Source organism: Sturnus vulgaris, chromosome 5 (assembly GCF_052056855.1).
Source record: "Sturnus vulgaris isolate bStuVul1 chromosome 5, bStuVul1.hap1, whole genome shotgun sequence".
Taxonomy (NCBI): Eukaryota; Metazoa; Chordata; class Aves; order Passeriformes; family Sturnidae; genus Sturnus; species Sturnus vulgaris.
The window spans coordinates 65,489,203-65,506,377 of NC_142247.1; the positions used below are offsets into that span (position 1 = coordinate 65,489,203).

Below are 17,175 nucleotides of genomic sequence, written 5' to 3' on the forward strand. Positions count from 1 at the left end.
TTTCTAAGTCATCAAGTCAAGCATCTATATGGTTTTACTTCATTTTCAGATGACAATATTTATGTTCATAGATCTTTGATAAGAGTATAAACAAAAGAGCCTTTCTATAAACATTACAGAATTCATAAAACTTACAGCACCAGCTGTTTGCATTTACTCATGTAATATGAAATAATTTAATTTTTAGATTCCTCTTCTAAAAGCACAGCAATCATTCTAGTACCTTGCTGTACTTCCAGCAGCCAGGAGCCAGGCTGCTGAATAGTGATGAAGATGATCTCCAATGGCGAGGCACTGATGGCATTGACCTCAGAATGCATCACCCAGGAGCTCTGTGTGTAACTGTGCAAAACAAAATTCCTTACCGTGCTCTTTGAACAACATTTTACACATAAACACTAAGCACTGAATTAATGATGAAACATTTATTCTTTATCTGCTCTGCTCTCTTTTGGGAAAACATAAAATGACTTTCTATCAGTTGACAATCTCATTTTTTACTGAAAAGATATGACTTAGACAATGTCATGGGGGAAGGGCTGAATTAGATGGATTTTAAACCGAAATTGTGTTGCAGATTCAATCATCATGAAAGTGATTTCCAGTTATTGAACTGCAAGTGAAAAAACCAAAACACTTGAAAACCGTCAACTTGTTCTTATGTCTCTTCTTCCTTCTGTATAATCAGCTCAGGAGAAATTATAAAGAACAAATTAAAATTTGCTCATTCTCAGTTGGCCACTAGATTTCCAAATTGTGTTTAAACAATGAATATTCTGAAAGTATTTGTAACATGCTTCTTAAAAAAATGCTTTGAAGTTTAGTACTAAATTATTTGAAATCCTATACTTTCAGCAGAAAACTCAAAACTGATGACAGAGACTTTCAGGAATAAGGATCAGAGATACACAGAAATATTTGAAAGCATTTACATGTTTCTCCCCATTACATAATTACAAAATGTTTAGGACATTGAAGTTAAAACATACATTATTTCAAATTTCTACTTTTTTTGAGCAGGACACCTTTCTTGATTCAGCTTATTTCTTAATTTATTACTAATTTGTCTGTGCAATATAGCATATCAACATGGTTAAGATACACATCAAAAATTACTAAAATAAAAACAAAAATCAAAAGTTTGATGCAAAAATGAGACTTCCAGAGTCTCAGCTACTCTATTGGTATCTCCAGCTCAATGCACACATTCAGAACTTTTCTATATATTGAACTCCTTCCAGGCTTTGAAGCAAATGGAGCTGATTATCAATGTCTGTCACTTTCGCCATTCTACCATTTACTTTATTGACTGTATTGTCCATACTTCCAGAACAAGTCAAACAGAAAATCTTTCTCGATTAACAAAAACATTCTTTTTTATTGTTGTTGTTTATAAAACATTTGCAGTAGGAACGAGTAGTAAAGGAAAAAAACAACCCACGGTCGTCTGGTTTTGGTTTTGGTGAGGTATTCTTTTAATTGTTTTAATTGTTTTTTCTTTTAAATGAGATAGAAAAAAATATGTTTCAAGAGAATAACTTTCTATTTTTGCAACTTGAAAATGACCAGGTTCTTTTTTTTCTTTCTCTCCATAAGCAGCTGAAAAACTATCACTATTTTTTTTCTCTACTGTACAAAACTCTTTCTTTCTTCCTGTGCAAACTTTTAACTTCTTCAATATAAAATTCAGATTTAAACGTTATTTTCTACTGGAAAATTGCTAGCACTAATGTTTCAATAATTTAAATGAATTGCCTTCCTTCCTGCTCCCCATATTCTGTCAATTTAGGGAACATTTTTTTATAATAATCAGAACTGAGAAATTTTGTTTTAAAGAAAGTACAAAAAGTTCCTTACATTTGAAATAGAGAAATTACCAATTCAAAGAAAAAAAAATTAATTTCCTCTAGGCATAATCCACAGCTGACTGAATTAAGGAGTGGATTGTTAACGTCAGAGAATTTTATATGAGAGCCATCAGATTAGTGATTCTGTAACACAAGCACAAGCCTCTTGGGTTTCAAAAGTCAATGGAAATACTCAGACCTGAAATCATAGTAGATTCATCATAACAGATCACAAAGGGTTCAGCAGTAATGGTGTAAACACTTTTTTTAATCTTCCCAAATATAGTAAAATATTACTACATTAAGATAGCAAAAGTCATGTTCTAAGAAATTCCAATAGCATTAATGAGCGTCAACTAGAATTTGGGATTCTGATGTAATTTATGAGTGTTTTGGCAGTGCTACATCACTTATCCCTCGATTGTAGCTTATTATTATATTTGTATAAAACATAGAAATATTTTATGTCATATTTTCTAAAGAAGTATTTCAGAGAGAGGTTTTGCAGAATACTATCAGTGGACTTTGAGGAATTTTTTTTCAAGTCTAGTTACCCATAACATGGGAAGGAAAGAAATATTTTCTAATCTATGAGCTAAGAATCAAAAATATATTTATGAAAGACTTTCTATGTATAATGATGACAGACATTGAGATATTAGTATCTTAGAATGTATATATCACCTATGAATGACACAAAAAATACCAGTCATTTTATGAAACAATGATTTCTTAAAACTTAAGTGTATTAAAAAAAAAAAAAAATCTAGGAAAAAATGGAGGCAGTTTTGGCAGAAAAAAAATAAACAACCCAACAACCCAAAACCACAAATCCAGCAATTTCCCAAATTACTCTAACCTAATTATGGGGTTTGAGAGGTTAATGGGGAGCATAGACTAGTTTCCTGAACTGTACTATGTATTTCTTCATAAAGCTGCATAGGAAGTGCTTCAGGAAATTTAATTTGTTTCTGAAGTGAAGCAGAACAGCAGTTCGAGTGTATCTGCATTCAAGATAATGAGAACAACAAGGTTAACTGGAAGAGAAGGATCACTCAGATAGGTGAGTCCCCCAACTCTTCCTATCCTGTTTCATATCTCCATAAAGCATTAAAAATGTCATTTAGAGATCCCAGTGTAGGCCCAGTAAGGTGGTCAGGGTTTGAGGGAGAGTGTCTGTTCAAAGAAGAGAGGTTAAGGGAACTGGGCTTGAAAAAACCATCTAATTGCTGTCTTCAATTCTGAAATGAAGCAGTACTGAGAAGACAGACAGACTCTTCTAAGAGGAGCATAATGAAGCAGAAAATGCACAAGTTGCATAAGGGAAGTGAAGCACTCTTCGAGATAAGAGCAGTGAATTCTCAGGAGAGAATGCACAGAGAGACAGTAAAATCTCCATCCTTCGAGATTTTCAAAATTCAACTTGGCAAGTCCTGTAGACATCTGATCTAACTTAGAAATTAGCCTAGCTTTGAGGTCAAGGTCGGAATGCATGACCTCCACAGCACCTTTCCAATGTGATTTTTCTGTGATCTCCAATAACTGAGGAGTTTAGATAGGAAAGTTTTTCAAAATACTATACAGGCACCAACATCTTGATGGATAAATTGCTACAATGCTGTGCAAGGAATGAAAGATTAGGGACTTTAGTATCTATTTTAATTAAATTAAAGCTTTGATGTTCCATAACTGCATTGTGTCTGAGATAAAAATACCCTCAAGAAAAGCCATTTACTTTTTTGACATATATGCATGTGTGTCTGTGTGTACACATATGGTAAAAATGCTACTTCTTTAATATTGTCAAAACTTCTTGTTTTCCATCATGAGTTTTTGGGCCAAATGATGAATAAACAGGAAGAAAAGACAAAATGCTTTCTTCTTCCTAGGTTATCATTCCTCAGACAAGCAATGCTCAAACAGGCTGTGAGAACATAAGGACTCAGAGCAGCTTACACTACCACTGTCACATCACTTTTAGTTTCCTAAAGAATCACTTTTACTGCCTAAAGAAATATCTGAAGGCATTACAATAAAATTCTCTATACTACAGTGTGCCTGATCAAATGGGCAAAGGACAAACTCATTCCATTCCATTCCATTCCATTCCATTCCATTCCATTCCATTCCATTCCATTCCATTCCATTCCATTCCATTCCATTCCATTCTTCCTAGAAGGCCACGATATCTCTCCTGTTATAACTTAGGAATCATAAAAGGAGCATCAATATGATGTAAGTGATTAACCCAGACAGTAACCTTTCTAAAAAAAAGACAGTAATTGTTTCTAGCATCAACTCAGACAAGAAGCATAATTTTATTTCACTGTTGCCCCCTTACATTGTATATATACAGCAAAATAACAGCTATGAAGGAGGTTACAGAAAATGTGTAAATGAAGTAAATATTACCTCCAAATGACCTCATGAATTCCTGAGTCTTATGTCATTGTGTTTTAATAATGCTATACAGCAGCTGAAAATAAAGAGCCAGTCTTGAAAAATCTTCCCTACATTAAACTGAAATTTTAGGTGGGTAACTCTCATTTTGATTCACTCCATCCATCTCCATCCATCACCCTTCCTGACTATCTTTTCACCTCTGGCAACTGTTGACAGTCTAAATCAAGGAATTATCCAGATTTAGAGAAATCAAACCTGATAAACTTCTCATCCCACACACACACACTAAAGAAATCCTCAGCATATAATCTTCCTTCAGACCTTCCCCCATACTAGGTATTAAATTTCAAACCCTGCCTTCACTCTTAGTTAATGGCTGGCCCATTTAGCCTGCTTGGCCATAATCCCCCAGGGAAAAGGCTTGCCAGGCAGTGTGAGAGCACCAGCACACTTGATGCTTGAGCTGGATTTGGCATCAGCAAACAGCTTGCAAAGTGAGTAAGGTGAGATAATCAAAGCTGTATTTTGATAGGAACCACTTAGATTGGATGAGAGAGAGTGTCAAAGAAAGACCAGCTGGGAAACAGAAGTAGGGTTTAGCAAAGAGATTAGAGGGAAGATAGGGACAGATGGAGAATGTGAACAGAAATTGAACTAAGACCCAAATTCATGATGTACAAAATGCATGAACTTCTGAAGGAGAGCCAAAAGGCAATCTTCCTCTGCAGTCTCACACCAAGGGAGAAATTTCAGGCTCTGCATCAAAATTTCACAGGGATGTCTAAGCCATATCCTGTGACAGACTAACCCCTGTATTTAGAGTTTCTAAAGAGTTGACTTAGGCAGCACAGCACTAACTGTAAATTCCTCTAACATATCTTCATTTTAAATGCAGGGACTGCAAGCACTTACCATGCCATTATGGATTCCACTCCCTAAGATGAACATTGCAGCAGGTAAATCACTTTTTTTACCAGAGTTCATCTCTTTCTTGGTAATAAAACTGAAAATTATTTTGAGAAATTGAACTGAAAAGATAAGCACAAATGAAAAACTTGCTCTCTCCAAGTGAGCTTTGAGAACTGTTGACAGATAGCTTCTGAAATTCTGAATTGGCATCACAAAGCCAACCTTGTCTTGTAAATAAGAAGTTTTTCTGCACTATGATTCCCATCTGTCAGCAGCCATTCATCTTAAGAGCATGCTGAAGAGACCAGAAAATAGTGGAAAGATTTTTTATAAAGATGTTTCAGTGAATTAAATGAAAGTTATATTAAATTAATAATTGTTTATTATTTTTCTTTAATTGAGCTTTAGCACTTAGAAAACAGATTACAAACCTAACTTTAACTGAATCATAACTTTTTCTGTGCAGAATCGATAAATGGAAACTAGTAATAATTAAGAAATTCACTGTTTTGAGAGAAAAAAACCGGGAGATAAGAACACAAGACTCAGAAGACAGGCTTTTTGGAAAGATCATAGGATGAAAAGCAGTCTCAGTCATTTAGAACCTTACTGTAGTCATTTGAGAAATTAGTGGGATTAATCTTACTCTAAAGTAAAACCATAAAATAAGTGGATTAACTACTGTTCCCTTGGAATACTAGTGCCTGCAGATTATAACAAGAATATGAGATCAGGTGAGATTTTTCAACACCAATATTTAATATCTAATATCTAATGTTAAACATTTTATTTTCAGTCCTTCATACCTTAGCTAGGTAGGCTACTTTGTGTCAGCCAAAGAAGACAAGAGATTTCCAGGCTTCAGAAGATAAATGGAAAGAAAAATAAAATAGGAAGTAGATGCCACATCAGCTAAGGAAAGGAAGGAACAAAACAGGAGATATTTAGGCTATTTGACTATGCTTGTCTCAGCTTCCCATCTTTTAAATGAAGACTGCATCACTGCAATCACTCATATTATAGAAAGGGCCTTATATCTATCTGAGTGGTTTATTTACTCAGCATTCTGTATTGATGTATAAATGCTGTATTGATACAAATTAATAACAAAGATATGCATGATACTGTGTGTAAGAAGAGCCAGGAATACTAAAGAAAGTTGTAATTAATTTTAGAATTTCATCTTTAAACATAATTCTATTACTCATAGTGCTCAAGATATTCTTGGCTTGGAAAGGAAATCAGTCATATAGGCTATCTCTCCCTTTATGTTATTCCCAATATTCAGATGTAACAGTTTCACTAAAATGTATCAGTTACAAGGCATCTGTGCTATTGCAGTTATACAGTTCATATCTACTAAATATCCCAGGCCACAGACTGAGATAATCCATCCTGTGCCTCTACTGGATGTAAAGAGTGATTAATATTTGTCCTATTTGAAATAATGCTTAACACAGTGAAAGACTCTTATCTTGTCCAGCATTGGTCTTCTCTCTACATCAACACAGCCAGATCCTTCAGACGTCTCACCAACATTGTCGACATCTTTTATCCTTTCTCTTATGCTCAACTTTGAAACATGTCATCCTCTAACTATTCAGTGGTGCTGAGCTAAACTGCATTTAGTATTAAAGCTGAAGTCTCACCAGTCACTGAGCAGGGTAGAACAACTGCAACACGTATCCTACACAGGCACCACGTGCCACTATTTCCCAAGAAAACCAGTACCTTTCATGCAAACACTTGATATTTTAAAATCATATTAGGTCTGAACAGCTGCTACTACACTGGACCATTTTCACTACTGCTATTGCTTAATCAGCAATATTCCTGCTTTGTTTTGTTTTGTTTTGTTTTCTTCTGTAGCTGTAGTGTCTTTATTATTATTGAAATGTTGGAACATTGCTCTGAACTGCAGTTCTGTTTTCCTAAGTAATTGTGTTTTCTATATCAGTCTAAAAATGCTATATGAGTAATTTCTTCATAATTTAAATTGCAATTTAATTATTAAAGAGTAAAGCCTAGGACAAGCCCCTGTTTGATACATTTAAAACTGCTTTCCTGTTTGACAGTGACCATATTGACCTAAGATATTCACTTCCAGCTGGCAGATGGAAGGGAAACTTCCATTTAAAAATCACCATTGAAAAAAAATTAGCTTAGCAATAATTTTGTGTTGGAGTAAGAATGTAAAGAAGTGCAGCAGAAAGGACTACTTTTCTTAATATTTAATAATGAAATTTGATCTTGAAGCAATAATATGCAAAACAATATGTCTATCTTAACAAATTAGAAAAATCAGAAAAACAATGGCTGATTAGAAGGATTTTGAGAATCAGAACAAATGTAAAGTTAGTTCTAACATAGGCAAGCCTTATTAATTTAAAAACTAAGAAATAAGCAAGCAAACAAACTGTTAGATGCTGTTAGCAGACATTGCATTTTGAAACACTGAAAGCACAAGAAGATCTGGTCTAGCCAGTATTTCTACAGAAAAGTAGAAAACATTCAGAGATCTGGTATGAATTTATGAAGCTAATAATGCTGTGAAGAGTATTACAAACACATCTAGCTCAAAGCTTACTGGGCTACCTTCATGTTATCCTTTTGTTACTTTTATTTTTTGGGGTGACTATACGGGATATATCTAGCTCAGAAAATATTTTTCATTTTTTCCTAAGAAAATAATGTAGAGTTTTGAAATTTTTAGTATCTCATATGCTAAAAATAAGTTAGGAGTTATTATAAACAAATTAGCCTTCTTCAGGAGAAAACTCAGTAGGAAGCTCTGTCCTAAGTGTAAACAAAGCCTCAAACAGGCTCAAATCCCAGTAGGGAACACCAGTACAAACCAATGACTGCCTTCTTTTGGACAAAAACACAGTACAGCAGACAATTTACATCAGCTAATTTGATCTGTGGTTCAGCTTTTACTGCACCAAACAATCTGCTAATAAAGCACTGACAGCGCTTTCTTTCTAACAAAGATTTTGTAGATACTGTTCTTCTGCTCTTTTGGAGAATGCACATTTATTTTATCAGTATAGCTTTCAGAATTTCAGTCAAAGATGCTCATAAAACTGTAGACAGAATAAAATGCAGGAAGCCAGAATTATATGAAAGAAATCCCCTTTTTTATTTCAGTCAGACAATTCTACTGGTAGAACTTTTACCCTCCTATCCATGCTTACTACAGTAATCTGTAGGATCTTGAGAGGAGATCAAGATCTGAAGCAAAACAGAGCTGAAGCAGGCCAAAATTTGCTCATGGGTATGTGCCCCTCTCTCTATCTTCTGTGACTGCTTGGTTCCACTGTATAAATTTATACCCAGTACTTATTACTTTAAAAAAAAGGAACATGATATTTACCTATTTCCACACCAAAAATTCCAATTATTCTTAAAACGGATAACCACGGTAACCAAGGCAGGCAGAAGTGAACATAACGATACTATTGTACCTCTGCTTTTCTTTGTCTTTATGGAAAGTAAAAGACTGAGGGATGGGATTCGTGGCCAGGGATGGGGTTCCTTAATGTCTATATAAGAGCTGGACTGAGAGGAAGATGGGTAAGCTGAAAGCAGGTGAGAAAAGGCCCAAGTGACATAAAACCAAGGCTTTTTGTCAACTTTACCATAAATCTCGTGCTTTATAAAAGATTGTTAAGGAAAAAGAGCGAGCACTGTAATAATTTTCTATTATGCGTGAATGCCCCTTGGTTGAATAGAGAAGGTGTGAAACCAACGAATATAAAAGTATCAGTCTGAAAAGACTGACCCAGTTAAATGTGCTTTAGAAAATAATGTTAATATGACATGTTGCCCAAATGTGGGATAGTGTGTCTCTTTGGAAGACCTGACAGATGGAAAAAAGATGCTTCACTTCAGTCACATAAATGTTATTCTGAAGGATTTCAAATACTTCACGGGAAACAGTAGCTTGAAATGTTAATAGAAATCTAAATTGTAAATAATTCAGACCACTGGTGGAAAAAATAATCTTAAATCTAGCCAAAACAACATGGTCAAAGGAAAAGATAGATAAGTCCTATTTCATTATTTACACAAGGATAAGATTTTGAGAATTGTTTTTAAATTTGACAGAGATTGTCTTTGTAACTCAGTTCCCAGTAAATTTGTTTGAAGCACACAAAAAAAAGCATGTGACAATATTTAAGCACAAAAAGAAACTGGTGGGGAACATCTACACCTTCTCTGGATTGCTAATCTAACTTCAGTCTCAAGATTTCCTATCCATAAGCAATGAACCAGCATTATTCAGCCTAGTGACTTAGCCTGATGCTAAGTGGATTAACACACTCTCAGGCATTCCTGCATGTGCAATTTAGAAACTGCATGAAAGCCATATGAATGATGCAAATCACACTTCTCCCAGATCATTCTTCAGGACTGGTTTATGCACATTCAAAATGAAGAACCAGTTGCCACCAGTGTCTGGAGAATTCTCATTCAACCACAAACCAGGGATGTCTTGGAAGCAAAGGTGAAACACCTTTGTACTTTAAATTTAGATACTACCAATGATGGTTCCTCACTCAACACCCATCTGTACTGAAACCCAAATAGAAGCTGTTTCTGCAAAAGATAATTCCTCCTTTTTATAGAAGTATAGTTTTTACAGAAATCAAAATGTTATTCCCTTTTTCTGGGCTGAATCACAGAACTAAAATGGAAAATTAAAGTCACTGAATCAAGCTTTTTGAAGTACAACGATGTTACTACCTATGTCTCAAACCAAAAATCACTTCTGAATATTTCAAAGTAACTAAAAAAAAATTATAACAAAGTGCCAACTCATTTTAGCTGGAATTAAGCTCAGATAACAAGAAACCGAGGGAAACACCTATGTCTTGTGTTTCAACAGTAGAAGAATTATGTTATCTGACATTCTGGCATGACATTAAGAAATGAACCTATTCTCTGCTTCTGAGGAATCTAAGCAAATAAAAATATCCACCTTCAAACAGGGTAATTTTTCTCAGGTACCTTTTTCTCTCTATTCATTGTCCAGGGAGAGCACTTCTTGCTGAACTACAAGTCTGGTGATCAGTTTAGTCCTGAATAAACAAGCAAAACATCATGAATGGAAGGTCTTAATTCTACTGGGAACAACTACCTTGTTTTCCCTTTTCAGTGCTCAGATGTGCAGCATGTCTGACACTGTCAAAGTCAGTTGTGGATGCCCCATCTCCCTGGAAGTATTTAAGGCCAGGTGAGATGGGAATTGGAGCAACCTGGTGTAGTGAAAGGTGTCCCTGGTGGCAGGGGAAGTTGGAATTAGATGAATTTTAAGGTCCCTTCCAACACACAGCATTCTGTGATTCTGTGAAATCATGAAGTCTTAACCTTCTAGTTTTAAAGTTGAAAAATTCAGAATACCACAGAAGATGATACACATTAATGTATTAATAAAGTCATCTAAAAGAAATTCCACACTTAAAATCAGTATAATTCTGCTCTTAATAGAGCAATAGAAGAAATCTTGCATTTCTTATGTAAATAAAGACACATTTTTGGGGATTTTGCTTGAAATAATTACTTTTTTTTTACTACATTATGAAGACTTGATTTATTTTTGCCTTACAAGTATGGTAAATCACACTAGATAAAAATGTCAAGAAAAGTCTCTCTTAATAAACATATTGATAGGATTTACTCTAAGTGTTAAAGTTTAAATGTACAGTTTCTACCCAAAAGCTGACAGGCTGTTGACAGATGTGTCTTTGCATTAGTTTCACGAATACAAACACTTCTGCTGAGTCTATGCATTGCTTAGCTGTAGATGTTTTATGTGACAGGTCATGTGCAAGATCCTCTGCAATTTGCCTCACTTTAGCTGAACAGACATTTTGCATCCAAAGGCAAATCTTTGATTGCACATATGCAATCTGTACAAGTGCCAAAGATGACTGTGACTGGCGTGGGACTTGATTCTGTGGTGCACTGGTGTAAAGCTGTTTCTTTATTATGTTAGACAGGTACTCACAATTTTTTTGTTGCTGCTGAATGGATGATTTGCAACCTTCACTTCCAGACTCTATTGACAGGTCCTGGTGCTCTTATGGAAAGCACTGCTATGGCTATTCACTCTGCTAAACCCCACCATGCTGGACTACTCGACAGTCTAACAAAATCAGTGCTGGGGAGCTGATGGCTGCAGGCAGTGCAAGGGACACAAAGCTCACAAAACAGCAAAAGTTGGTATCTTTGCAAAATGCCAACTCCAATGGATGGCTTTCACAACTTTTTTTGGTGCTGACAAGATACAATTCCTAATTTTTTCTTGACTCAGCTATACTTGACTACTAATATGTATCACAAATGGACAGCACATAAGAACTACAAAAGGGGACATAGTGGCAAGAAATACTTTTTGTTTGGATGAATAGGAAGCTACCATCTATATTCTTTCCACTGTTCACATAGAGACAATGACTATGACAGAAAAGCAAGTGCAATTATAATGTAACCACATAGCTTGTTGTTCGAAAAATTTAATGTGCCATCACTGAAAGTAATGCTACCTGGATTTTTTTATTATGTGATTAGCTACCAGGTTACTTTTCAGCCTTTCACTTACACTAGATTAGATAAAATGTTGCAATAATTTCCTTTACAAGCTGCATTAAAGAAGAAAATTATATTTAAAGGAACAGTTCTGAGACATAGAGAGATAGTTTAATCATCTTAGTCATAGTCTCCATAATATCTTTTCCTGAAATGTTGTAAAAAAGCATTTTCCATTGGAAGATGTTCATGACTGATGAAAGGGCACTGTCTGAAGGACAAGTTATCATTTAATTGTAAATCTTAGGAAGAGATAAGTTTTATTCTTACTCTTTTAGTCCCACCAATTGTGTAAGAATCAACTTTTTTTCTCAATTGTCATGAAAAAAGCACCTGTGAATCATATACATGAATACATGAACACCCTTTTCACCTACACCCTTTTCATCTGAAATGTTTATGAATGCAGACCAAGACATAACCCTGATTCATGAACTATTAAAAAAGTAATGGGATATTCATTCATGCAAAAAATATTCATATACACATTCCATTTCCTTAAGGTAGTGAAAGATCAATCTTTCATTTCCATTTTATTCTTTTATGTTCAGCTCTAGTAAATTCTCTTTTTCATAGTGAGCACTTTTGTAAGTTTTTCTGTACTGAACTTCACTCTTTTGAATGACATAACTGTCCCTTTCTCCCTTTCCATTTTTTAACTAGGAAATTAGGAACTCTACAGTCAGGAGGCAGAAAGTGTACACAGAGAATTAACAAAGTCTTTAGCTGTTATTGGTAATGTACATACACAGAATGAATCAAAAACAGTCCCAGTGCCAAAAATATTTCAAAGTTAAGGCAGTACCTTACTTTCACACTTAGAAGAATAGTCCAAAAGTGATCCTGTATTTAAACTTAAGTATAACAACACCATGTGGGTCTAACAACAAAGATGTACAGTTGAAAAAATGTCAACAAGCTGATACTTTACCAACAATGGCACTGTGTGGATGCCTTCATGGAACTTTTGAATGTGATAAAATGTACAAAATAAATCACTGTCTAGTCTTTCCTGTGCTTTAAGATGATACAGCCCTAAACCCATGGTATAAATAAATGGACATGCTGAAGGGAATACTGTAAGTCTTGTGGAAACTAGATAATTTAGATCTTGTACTGTAGAACTCTCCTTCATAATATAACTGGACTGAGTAATTGAGAACTGAAACTGATAAAGCAATTTATGCCCCTATTTCCAAATGCTGATTACATTCGTCGATTACATCCTTCAAGGATCACTGTAAATATTTTCTTTCTTGTTGGCCATGTGCCTTTCCCTCCTTTAAACTTCATGTACCTGATCTCAGCATAAGCTAACTGAACCTCAAATACAAAATGAACAAAACTGTATCAGAGTATAACAAGCTTAACACTTAACATAGTATCAAAGCTGAAGTTGTCCATGATGGTCATGGGAAGTTTACAGAACAGCTTCCTCACCTTCTTCTGCATGGCCAAGTTATTGCAGTCCACTTCATATCCATGGAAGTATTAAAAATTTCCCTGTGTTTGCCTATTTTTACCCTACCTTCCATAAAAATGTCCCACTCCTTTATTTAGGCTGAAACTACTTTGAGACATGGGCTATTTGCTGCCTGATAGCTGCCCATTAGTGAAAACCATACAGATCATTGGTGTTTGGGTTCCAGGCAAAACCGTAGGGAGCATGTTGGCACAAAAAGAAACAATGGTGTACAAGCTCTTTGTTTTCATGTCTCATTAAAGAATAATGCATGTGTTCAAACTCTACTGTAAAAACTTATAAACAATGAGTTGTTTATAGAATTCATCACCCATCATAGAAGGATACAATTTTTATTAAATATATATATGTATCTGTGAAATAAGTGAACTGAATATCTGTTCTCAGAAATAGTTTTACTATACTTTTTACAATGATATAATATTTTACAATATTATACCTACTCTCCAATATTAAGTAGAACCCAAGACTTACAATCCATGAGCAATGCTCTTCAAGATGCTGTTCCAAATTCTCTATATGAAACTTTAGTGCTCATGCTAGATTCCCCCACTGTGCTTATCATTCATTAGCAAATGATGTTTATACAGAATGTCAATGCCATAAATGTGGCTTTCCCCTCAAACTTCCAAGTACTTTTTTCTAAGCAGTAACAGCATGGGAAGCATTTAATACTGCACTAATACTGAAGCTGCAGGAACTACTTACAGTGGGAGCCTTGGAGGGTATAACCAGATAATGTTGCATTTGAAAGCAAATACAAATTATCACACAGAGAGGACAAATCCTCTTTATCCTATCCAGTCTGTACTAATCACTTGTATTCACAGATAACTGGACATAAAAGATAAATATTGCTGAACAGCAACTCTTCCAGAGTTCCAAAAAGATACTGACACATCAACTGACAGAAGGGAATGGTCTCAGATAAAAGGACAGCCAAGAACATATCATATTATAAAGGTACTTTTTATTCCTCCTATTTATAAATATCAATCTGATTCCCAAATATGAAATCTTACTTCTCAAGGAAAAGAAATACTGCAGAAATGAAAATTTTGATCCTACTGATGTCAGCCTCCTCTGACCCCTATGAGAAATAGCCTTCCAAACTTGCAAAACTTCCTGATAATCCTCCTTATCCAAAACAAACAAATTAAAAATGGATTTTTGATATGAGACCTTTTAGTCTGGGAAAGATAAAAGATGCACACACTGGGACACAATATTTTCCACAGAATCACACATGGCTAAGAAACCTCATGAGGGTCAAAAAGGATAGCTAACTAAGGTAATTATAAATCTGGTGTTACCTGCCTCTTAAAAGGCACATGCAGTAATTTAAAGGTAAATGCACTACAGACTGTGCCACAAGAGCTGGATGTTGTATGATTAGAAAGGAAATGCCTTCAATTTTCTGAAACATTGTCAGTAACTCCTGTACTGGCAATGAATTGCCATATAAAACACAAAATGTTGTGTTACTACCTGAATACTAGTAGGACTGAAATATGGGCTTCTTTCCTGGCAAAGCAGTGAAGGAAATAACCATTGCTTTAGACAGCAGATAGATATTCCTCTGGATTTTTCAGCAAGGTGTGAAAAAGACTACATACTCAAGTATTGGAAATGAGTTGTCTGTCCTCATGCTGATAGCTGTAGAATTGCATATTATATATTAAAAAAAAAAAAAGCAAGCAAATACTTCTTACCATAAAACCCTCAGTGTACTGAAACTGAGCTCTGGAACTGTCTTCTGCTGTGGGACTCAGGGGCTTAGGATCAGACATAGAGCGTTGCATCATCTTTGCTGCCTTTGGGCTTGATGGAGGAACCTTGGCCATGTCAGCATGCAGCATCTTCTGAGGGCTGATGTCATCAGTCATAGGTTTTTCATAAGGTACAAATGCTGACTCTATAACTTTGCTTGGTGAAACGGGTGAAATGGGTGAATAGAGAACTTTGGGAGATTTGGGAGGGGAAGGGACTACCTGTAATGTGGAGTCTGGACGAAGGTGGGATGAGTATCCTATCTCTAATGGTGTTGGACGTTTTTTATCTTTCTGAGGAGATGAAGCTGACAGATACTGGGGACTTTGAGTGTCTGATGCTGTTTCTGTTTGACATCCCAGACTTTCTCCTTTATATGTCTTTTCTGGAGCTGAAATATGCTTTATGATCTCAACCTTAGCATCCCATCGGGCCCTGATTGAAGGTGTTCTTATTGTTCCTACAGGTTCTGTTTGCACAGAAATCTCTGCCACTGTCTGAACTGCAATACTAGATACCTTGGAGAATGGTTTAGCTTTGTCTGCCTCAGTGGTGCTCTCGCTGTATTTTCCTACACGAGGCTTCCTTCTGGATCTGCTGGAAAGATCCCATTCATCTTGATCTTCATCATCTGTCTGAACACTTGTATCAACACTCTTCTTAGCTCTCCGTCTCCTGTTGGTATAACCTCTTTCTGCTCCATCTTCATCATCAGTTTGCACTCCACTGTCCACTATTTTTTTGAAACACCGGGGCTCTTCTTCCAGGGTCTGCTCAAACTCCTCGTAGGGACCACGTAATTTGGGCATAGAACTTCTCTTTTTCAACTGCTTCTCCTCTCTTACATCAATATCCTTAAGAGACATTTCTGAAACTGAGCTTAGGATACCAGACCTGGGTATGTATTGGGTGATACCATCAGACTGAACTGTATACCACGCTTGACTTTGGGGAATTTCAATGCCCAGCACCCCTGAAGCTGTAGTAGTTGTGTCATCAGTAGGCCAAAATTGGCCATTTTCTGTGCTTGCATACTGTCCTTCCAAAAGTGTTTGATCTGTGGTAGTTTGTGGTGAGCCAGTTCCTGCAGGGTCATAACCATACTGATATATTTGACGAAGTTTTTGCTCCTCTAACTGTTGGTGGAGCTGTTGTTGAAGCTGTTGGAATTGTTCAAGCTGCAGCTGCTGCTGGGCTAATGTCTCTTGTCTCATCATAAACTGAGCTTGTCGCTCCTCCTCCTGCTGAAATAAGAGATGATGTTTCATGGATTGCAACTCCTCAAGCTTTTTTTGCACCATAAACTTTTCTTGTTCTCTAAATCTTTGAATTTCCTGACGTTCCCATTCCAGCTCTTCTGCAAAGCGCTGCTGCTTAATTTTCTCAAGCTCAAGAAGTTCCCGCTCCAAATCAAGCTGCTGCTGTTTGCCTTCTTCAGGGGCAATGAGAAGGGCAACCTCATCATCAATTACATCTGTATATACTTCAGATGTTGTGGTTAAAGCAGGTATCAAGCTGGTTGGCTCAGTGGTAATAGTTTCTATAGAATGAGGTGGTAACCCTGTCTCCATACCAACGGCAGTAATTGCTTTGTCTTTTTCAGCTGCCACAGTTGTCAAGAAACTATATGATCTTGGGAGTGGTTGAGTCTGTTGCAAAGTTGATAAAGAGGGCACTGAGTCAATTGTTTGGAGAGTAGGTAGATCTCTGACACTTGTACTGAAAATAGAACCAGGTTGTGTGGTGATGGCAAATGTGGATGGGATTGGAGTTGCTACTGAAGAATAAACAACACCATTGGATGATCTTAAAACACTTCCAACGCCAAACTGGGAGCCCACAGAAGACACAATTCTTGCTTGGGAATACTGTGGTGTACTGAGCCCAAGGCCAGAAATCTGCCGAGTCTCTGGATATGGACCTGTAGTCTTGCTTGAGTAATCCATAACCTCACCTGAAATTACAGGGCAAAGTTACAGTCCAGTCCCACAAAAGAATGCTGCTTTGCGGATTCTGAAAGTCATCCCATCTTGATGAAATAAATGGGAAGGGGAAACCGCATGCAAATCTTCAGGTTAATGATCTACTTTAGATGTGAAGGAAACAGCATTGCTGAACATGCAGGCACATGCAGGCACCTCTGTGCAAACACATACGTAAAATGAAGAAATG

General features: G+C 36.1%; 1 protein-coding gene across 1 annotated transcript in view; it reads right to left on the reverse strand.

Moving 5' to 3' along the window:
- Positions 1–17,175, reverse strand: part of PCLO (piccolo presynaptic cytomatrix protein) — a 322,162-nt gene that overhangs the window by 153,524 nt on the left and 151,463 nt on the right. The window contains exon 6 of the mRNA XM_088165885.1: positions 14,946–16,957. Coding sequence (XP_088022011.1) covers positions 14,946–16,957 — 2,012 coding nt within the window. The remainder of the gene's footprint in view (positions 1–14,945; positions 16,958–17,175) is intronic.